The following is an 8,314-nucleotide window of genomic DNA, read 5'->3' as shown; positions in this document are numbered from 1 at the left end:
GTCTGGCTGACACTCTGTGCAGGAATAAAGTCCTGCTGTCTGGAGGCAGCACACTCAAATGTGCTTCGCAGCCCTCCAAAAGGAACTCTAGAACTGAAAGAGCAACAATCAGAACTTTGAAGATTTCAAAATTATGCAAGTTCAAAATAACCTTTGAAAACACCTAACTTCAGAAAATACCAAAACTCTGTTGGTTTGTTTTGGGTTTTTTTCTTTTCTTGAAAGACTGCAAGCATTTTACTTACTATGTCTATTCAGGAGCCATATGGAAAAATCAGTTCTGTCCTGTTAAACTGGTCGCACAGTTTTGGTTTTCATCTGTCTACAGAGATCTGAAAAACCTATGTTGTTTTATTTTATGCTTTTTTGGCAAAGCAAGTGAGTGGTCTGGGGATCATCTGGCCAGGAACAAAATAGGTAAGCAAAGTATTTTTTTGTGTAACATATTTCCAGCAGTCTGAGAGTATACTGTTTGTGTAATTGAGTGAAATCAGCCTTTAGGATGATGTTCTCTTTGGGATAAGCTGATTATAGGTTGGTTGGTCGCTTGGTTTGTTTGTTTTCCTGGACAAGAAAAGCTGAGCTGCCGTGGTATCAGTGTGGTTTGCAAGATCCTGTCATTTAAGCAGCAGAAAGACTTTTTTTTTCCCCTTAATCCTCTCCGAAGTGCAGAGCAACTCAGATTCCACTGTCAAAGGTAAAACAAAATATTTGGGGTTATATTTTGAATCTGTAAGCTATAGTTAGACTACAAGAATAACAAAGTGGCAAAGAAGTGACTCAAAGTCATAAGGAAAGCTCTGTTACAAGAACATTAAAAATGGAATTGATATAATAATCTTAACTATTCTTTCAACTTGTTCAGATGGTTGTTTAATCTTGCATTCAGCCAGGTGATAAAAATATTACAAAGAGGAATAGAATATCCTAACTTTATTAGGATGTTAAGTAGGACATTCAGATGACCTGGTAGTGATAATTTAAATAATAATCTCACTGATCCTAAAGATGTGCGTTACTTTGGTAATCACAGATGAAAACAAATTTTGTATATAAAAATCTACAGATGTATTCAATACTATGTTTAAATGTGCATGTTTGAAATGGCTTTAAAGGAATTGGTCCTTTTATAAAGTTACTTTAATTGTAATGGACAGCAGGTCTGCTGAATTGTAGATATTTTGACTGCCTAAGATCTTCTGCATATTTTCAGGCACCATGAGGAAAGGGCTAATCTCAGAAACAAGTGAAAATTACAAAGGATGGAGCCTTTGTCTTTTATGTTCTCTTCTATCATTAGCCAATAATCAGATTTAACCAGGATCTTTACTCCTTGCTGCTTGTAAGATGCAATAAGCTACTTTTTCTTCAAAAAAGGGATCTTGCTCACAGAGCTCCCTCTGCTTTCCAAATCCCTGAGCTACAGCTGGCACCTGTATTAAAGGTCTATGCCCTTCTTTCTTCTCCCTTTTATGCCCTTTCCACTTTCCTCTCTTTCTGAAACTGGATGTGACAGACAAAAAAGTTGTAAGGATAATCTATAACCTCACATAGTAGTATACTGTCAAAATTTCTTGTCCTAACTGGAGTCCCCTATCTGTGTAGCTCTGTGCAATGTACACAGCACAGTTTAAATAATGTCAGCATTTGCAGAGATGATTTTGGGGACTGTTTGTGTACATTTCTTTCATAGATTCAAAGCTCATAATAAAGCCTCCTGGCAAAAGGAAGGGACACACATGATTTTTTAAAATCGCATATCAGAGTGAATACAGTAGAGCTGTTACAGTTCCGGTAAGCAGCAAATGCTGAGATGGGCTAGCAGTGATGCAGGTGTGAAAGGGATGGGCAATACAAAAATTTCAGAATGATTTATCCAGCTGTGCTACAGTAATAAAACCTTCTTCCAAATAAGATACACAAAGAGCTTAAAATCTCCTAAGTATCAGTTTAGGGATTCTTATCCAGGATCCTCCACTTTTCATCACACATTATCTTACACTGCTCTGAATAAGTTATTCTGATCCTCTTCTCTACACATACCTACAGTCACAATGGATGAAATAAAAATTAAATGATCTCTGACAGAACGGCAGAAGCAGTGTTTGGGATATAGTGACCTGTGAGTTTGAAAGTGACAGTTCCATTACAAATAACCCAGCCTTGAAATTCATCAAATGAACACTATAAAGTAGGAAAAGTATTTTAAATTTAATTCTGCACTCATTTTGTCAGCAGTGGAAGGTTTTGTTTTTTGTTTTTGTTGTTTTTTGTTATAACTGTCTGTGATATTACACTTGTGCTACATTGACTATATTTTTCTATAATAAAGGACTTCATAGCAGCTTCTGCCATTAAATCTTTGCAGAGATCCTGTGAGAAATATTTCCCTGTGCAGTTTAAGCAATTTAGCAAAATGGATACTGGCACTGTTTGAATGCCTGGCTTGCTGTCATTATGATAAATACCAGGAAAGGCACAGAAAGAGAGGGTCACTGATTATTTTCTCCCCCAAGACAGCAGTTTCCATCCACTTTTGTCATCTCATTTTGCAGTATTGAAGATGTCCTGGTTCTGCTTTTATCTGCCTCTCCATCTTCTCATGGCGGCTTGCTTGTGTCATTCCATAAAAGCACCCACCACCAGTTCCCAACAGAGCTTCAAGACTGATCTCTTCAATTTCTACCACTCCCTGATACTTGCTGACGGTAAGGAAACTACAATTCACCTGCTGAAGGATATACCTAAAAGGTAAGAGTAAATCAGTCGCTCCTATTCTGAGATACTTCCCTATGACACCGGTAGCTGCACGCTACCAGTACAAGCCAAGATTTGCTATGCACCTGCAGAGCTCTATCTCCACTGAATTTCCAGAGAAATGCCTCGTTGCTGTCAAGCTCAAGTGTCATTACATTGCCCTGGGTCTGGAACAACCGTCTGAGTTGAAGTTTAGATTCATGTACGCATTTGAGGCAGTTTTCTGTGGTGTTTGTCAGAGCAGCAGCAGATACAGAACAGGTGGGCTCCAACAGCAAACAGTCACATCACAAACAGTCTGGCTTCAGAACTGCCGAGACACATCAGCCATCCTACATACACTGTAAAATACAAGAATTTTACCTAGCAAATTAACTATCTCAACAAATCAATAGAATATCTGCACAGACTTCTTATTAGAAAAACTTCTACCAGTGTCCTGCATGCTGGAAGTGTTTTTGTTGAATGGCACTAAAGCTTGCTAAGATCAAGAGTGCTTTGCATGTGGAAATTCCACAGATTCTTCACTTCCCAAAAACATCTGCAAAGTTTTCTGCCATACCTAGATATGTAGGTGATCTAGATATTACAACTGGCACTGCATCTTGGGTAGCAAAGATTGATCTGCTTGTTTGGGAAGAGATACACTTCAAATGATTTAACCAGACTCCACTTTGGACAGTGACCAACACATACAGATTTTGACGTACACCCAAGTAGAGTGGTCACAGAGCAGAGAGTGAGCCAGAGGGTTCAGTCTTAATATGCATTGCACAGAAAAACTGGAATGTGGCACATGTTTTATACAATGTGACGATGCTCACAAGAGCAAAACTGGGAGCTCTCCTTGTTAAAGGCAAATGGGTATTGAAATCTCACAGAAAAGTGAATTTTGCTATGCTCTTGTGGCATAACATTAAGATTACAATTAGGAAGCAAAAACCCCTTCAGTTTACATGATCAGGTAAGGACCTTATGAACTCCAGAGTCATGCAAACAGGAAACCAAGAGATGATAATTTTGGCTTAAAGTAAAAGACTCAAAAATGTGGAGCTGTTTCCAGTGAAGCTTGACTCTGGCCCAGTAGCCATATCCTGAAAGTAAGCCAGACCTCAAGGCTGACATGATCTATCCATAATGACTAGGCTTGTCTCACCAATGAACAAAAACCCCTCGAATTGCCTTCATTTAACTGCAGAGTGACTGACCCAAGTCCAAACATTTCTGTGGCTGATATGCAGTCTGTATATACCAAAAAAACAGAAATAAACAGAAGACCAAAGGAGTGAGACAGGAGGCTGGGCTTTACTGTAAATAAGCAGGAATCAAAACCTGACCGAGTAGACCGCTGTTGCTTTGTACTGCTCATGCGCAGCAGCCCCTGTCATGAAGACAAGTAAGTTAGAACTGGCCTGGATGAAACTGCCATTGACATCTGATAATCTTCAGGATTGGCTAAAACTATGCTGTTATATCCAATTCATCTGACACCCAGGAACACCTAGATATGCAAGCACATATGAGCGAGTATATGCTTTAAAAGGTTTCACTGAACTCCAGTTGGGAAATCCTGGGAAAAAAACGTACCAAATTCCTCAGAGTTAACCAACAGGTACTTATCTGGAAGGCAGTCAGTTTATCACATCCATCCTCCAAAATGACCAGGTAAGTACTGAGATATTCACCTGAAGTACGTTAAATGTCAAAGTATGTTCTATGCTAAAATTTGGTGGGAAAAATATTGCCTATGTCAAGTGGATAAAACTTCCAGTGAATATTTGTGTATTAGAAAAAAATAGAGCATGTATTCTTCCCACAGCTGGATATTTCAGACATTCACCATCCCCTTGTGTTGATGCACCTCAAAGGGGAGCAGTCATTTCTACCCACTGTGGAGTGACCCACATCAGAATGGCTGATTACAAGGAGTCTCAAGCAAACTTGAATTTCCTGACACTTTCCCTCTGTTTTTAATCCACATTTACAGGTACTACTTTGTTTTGGAGGAAGGCAGAGCCCTCACACCTTTCACAATAACAGTGACCCCCTGTGATGTTCCCATCGAATGGAGCATACTTGTGCACAAGGCTTCAGCAAGTTTCCTTGAAAAAGCAGCACAAGGTAAGACCCTCGGTCTGCCTGAGCAGAGACAGGGAAAGCATAAGTTATTCATAAGGAGTTGCAGAAATTCCCCACAAGCTTAAACATCTCATGCTTCCCTCTCCTGTAAACTGCCATGGGCGGACAAGGACATCCCTGTCCCCATGGATGAAACGTGGGAGCCCATGGGATTTTACCATCAACTCAAATAAATTAAGGATTACATCTGAAAAAGTCAAAATCACAGGGTAATATCTGGGAACAACACTGGGTGTTTGGGGCTCCACAAACATGGGTCAGCTTCATAAGCCGTTTGTAATGGCCCAAACTTCCCTCTGCTGTCTCAGCTCTTTTTCTGTGGCTTAAGCCACTTGAACCAGTCATTTTGCTCCCCACAGTGATGTGCAGGAGATTTAGCAGTTTATTTTTCCTAGGAATACCATCTACCATGGCAGTGGGCATTATATTGCCTTTAGCCTAAGAGGAAATTCCATTCTCTTTCATGATTTTTTGAATTATTTTTTCAAACTAAAATCTGAAAGCTGCCATTAACAGGTTCTTACCTGTCAGGCAGGTACACCTGACTGAGGAGTTCAAATAACATTCCTTTGAAGTAATAAGTTTTCCCTCTTCATAGGAGACAGTCAGTGGTACAGAACTAAACCAAAAGAGGACTCTCTTCATAGACAGTATGAGTCTCCTTGAAGAAAAGTACCCAGAGACAGCCATTGGAAGAAGAAAATTGTAGGGACATCTGGCACAATGCAAGTCAGGCTTTTGCAAGCTGTGGTTTATAACTATATTCTTTTTGAAAACCTAATTCTACAACTGCACTGCTAAAATAAAAGCTACTCAAATTTTATTTTAATAAATTGCCAGTAGCAAAAAGTATTTTTAGTTATAATTATTGTTTTCAGAAAGAAAATAGGATGTTCCCTGACATATAAACAGTAAAAGCTATGCAATGTGCTTTACTACTTGTCTGTTAAAACAAAAGTTACAAGTCTGCTTTTTGCCTGCAGGTGATCATGATACACAAGAGGTCTCAAGATCTCAGAAGGCTCCAAGCATGGTGTCCACCATTTTTAACTATAAGGGAAATTCTGTAGAGACTTACATGGGTATGTCTTCTCATACTGCCCTTTACATGCTAGAGTTCTTATCCACTGAGCGAGACACACACATTACCGTGTACTTAACAACTGACACAACATCTGGGCACCTCTATCCAGAACTTCCAATGGATCCACGCATAGATGTTATTGGCATTGGGCATACAACAGTGACTCTGACCTGGAAACACAGTCCCTCTGTCTTGCAACATAGAGAAAACATCCAGTACTGTCTTCTAGTTAATGAAAAGCACAACTATAAGAGCTTATGTGCTGCTGAGACAGCAATCAGATCCTCTGGAATGAAACTGCCACCTACATTAACTTTGTCTCTCTCTCCGTACCTTCTTGAACCACAGCAGGTGATGATATTGTCCAACAGTGAATTGAGCATCATCAACAAAGCAAGTAGTGGGGAAGTCAGGCAGATATGCATGGGTACCAAGAACACTTACACAGTGCCCAATCTCAGTCCCAGCACTCAGTATTACTTTGATGTTTTTGTTGTCAATCTCCTCACAAACGCCAGCGCTGCTTACACCGGGACATTTGCAAGAACCCTGGAAGAACCTGAACCTAAGGTGATGGAGCTGAAAGATGGGAAAGTGATTCAGGTTGTCCTGGATGGGAAAAAGCAGAAATTCTACAGCCTGCAGTACCAGGCAAGGCACAAGAAAATACAATTCACCTTTCAGTTGTGTCGTGGCCAAGTGCGGGTTCACATAACAAAGAATGATAAAACAGTGGCACTAGAGAACATCTCAGGGCTGAGGTCTTTCTCACTGAAGGGAAAGCTGCTGGACACATATTTGGTGCAGCTGAGGTCCACAGAGGAGTCTAACTCTTCTGTGAAAGTACAGGTCTCCCCCCATTTCCACAAGCCCTTATTCCCACTTCTTCCAGAGAGCTTAAAAATCAAGTCCTTCAGTAAACTGAGGACCTGCAACTCTGTCACCATAGCCTGGCTAGGAACACAAGAGGAGAGCAAGTACTGCGTGTACAAGAAAAGGATTGAAGAAGATCAGGTCTGGATGGAACTGCAGAGTGTGGACAGGTGTTCTGGACCTGAATCTCGGCACAAGTCAGAGAAAGTGCTGTGCAAGTATTTCTATGATATAAATCTCCAGCGAGCTGTCACCACAGAGACCATCAAAGGGCTGGATGCAGGGACACTTTACTTGTTTGATGTTTATCTCTTTGGGCCATCTAGCATCCCCGTCAGATATCACAGCAAAGTTGTGAAGACCAGAAAAAAATGTTGAGGGTTTTTAAAGAAATGTTTTGAAGTGAGTGAATGAAGACTATTATCAAAAATCTATGCCAATCCATGCCGTAGCCCATGCAGTTTAAAATATGCTGACTCACAAAAAATGTAAAGCCATGAGAGTCTACGGAGGAAACACCTTAGTTGTCTAGATCATTATGCTTACTTTTGCATCTTCTCTCCTGTATGTTTCCCCCCCAGTTGTCTCATTCAGACATCAAAAACAGACCTGTGAAATAAATCCATGCACATGGAAATAAAATACCCACAATGGCACCCATGAGAAATAGGTTGGTTACCTAAAATGCTTCTGAAATCCAATACAGAAGTGATGGGAAATGCCTCTCAAGAAGCACACATCATTATTTTGAAGTCCAGAGAGTTTTCCACTTTGTGTAACTCCATCAGCTAACGAGGAACTGAGAGACTCCACAAGTCAAGCTGCTTTCGAGAAACTGAACTTCCCGGCTACTTGAACAGGGATGGAGACAAAAAGAAATTAAAAAAAGCAGTGGAACTGGTGTAAAGCTCCACATCTTGAGTAAAGCAGGCTGAAATACATCTTCCCCTATTACCTGCATGTTCGCTTGACTTTCATTTTTACAGAGAAACTGTGCTTGGTTAGAAACAGACAAAATTCAGGCCAGGAAACTGCTCTGGATCCAGCTTTTCTGGGGAATATACAAATATACTGCTGTGCTGCTGCCCATTGAGGAAAGCAGCAAGTAAGGAATCTTGCCATGGAAAGGAGGTTTTTATCTATAGTCTCTGATATCAAGCCCATGTCTATCACCGTATGACTCCTGAGTGTAATATACTCACTCGTTACATCCTTGACCCAGCCTATATCAATGAATGTGTTGCTTTAGGAAAAATTAAATGTGGTTTTCCTATTAAATATCACAGAGGGAAAATATTTGTAGTAAAAATCCTGACACTTTTTTTGTCATCTTGTTTCCTTGATTACCTTCCTTAGATGACAAGAGACATAGTATAAAAAAATTTGAAAAAAATTAAAAGTCTTCATAAAAAATGCTTACGCTCAATTTCAATTATCAGCAGAAAATATTTTGCACATAGG

The 8,314-nt window shown here is 40.0% G+C and overlaps 1 protein-coding gene across 1 annotated transcript; it reads left to right on the top strand.

Annotated features, from left to right (window-relative positions):
• The first annotated feature begins 383 nt into the window (after positions 1-383).
• Positions 384-7,231, top strand: LOC104013455 (protein NDNF). The gene is made up of 4 exons (XM_009465959.2): positions 384-417; positions 2,556-2,751; positions 4,745-4,878; positions 5,880-7,231. The coding sequence occupies exons 2-4, from the start codon at positions 2,564-2,566 to the stop codon at positions 7,229-7,231; spliced, it is 1,674 nt and encodes a 557-aa protein (XP_009464234.2). The 5' UTR covers positions 384-417; positions 2,556-2,563.
• Positions 7,232-8,314: the final 1,083 nt, after the last annotated feature.

This window comes from Nipponia nippon, unplaced genomic scaffold (genome assembly GCF_047370975.1).
Source record: "Nipponia nippon isolate SJK-2023a ecotype South Korea unplaced genomic scaffold, ASM4737097v1 scaffold_3, whole genome shotgun sequence".
NCBI classification, from domain to species: Eukaryota; Metazoa; Chordata; class Aves; order Pelecaniformes; family Threskiornithidae; genus Nipponia; species Nipponia nippon.
Note: the sequence above shows the minus strand (reverse complement) of the source record. Positions and strands in the feature narration are given on the sequence as shown.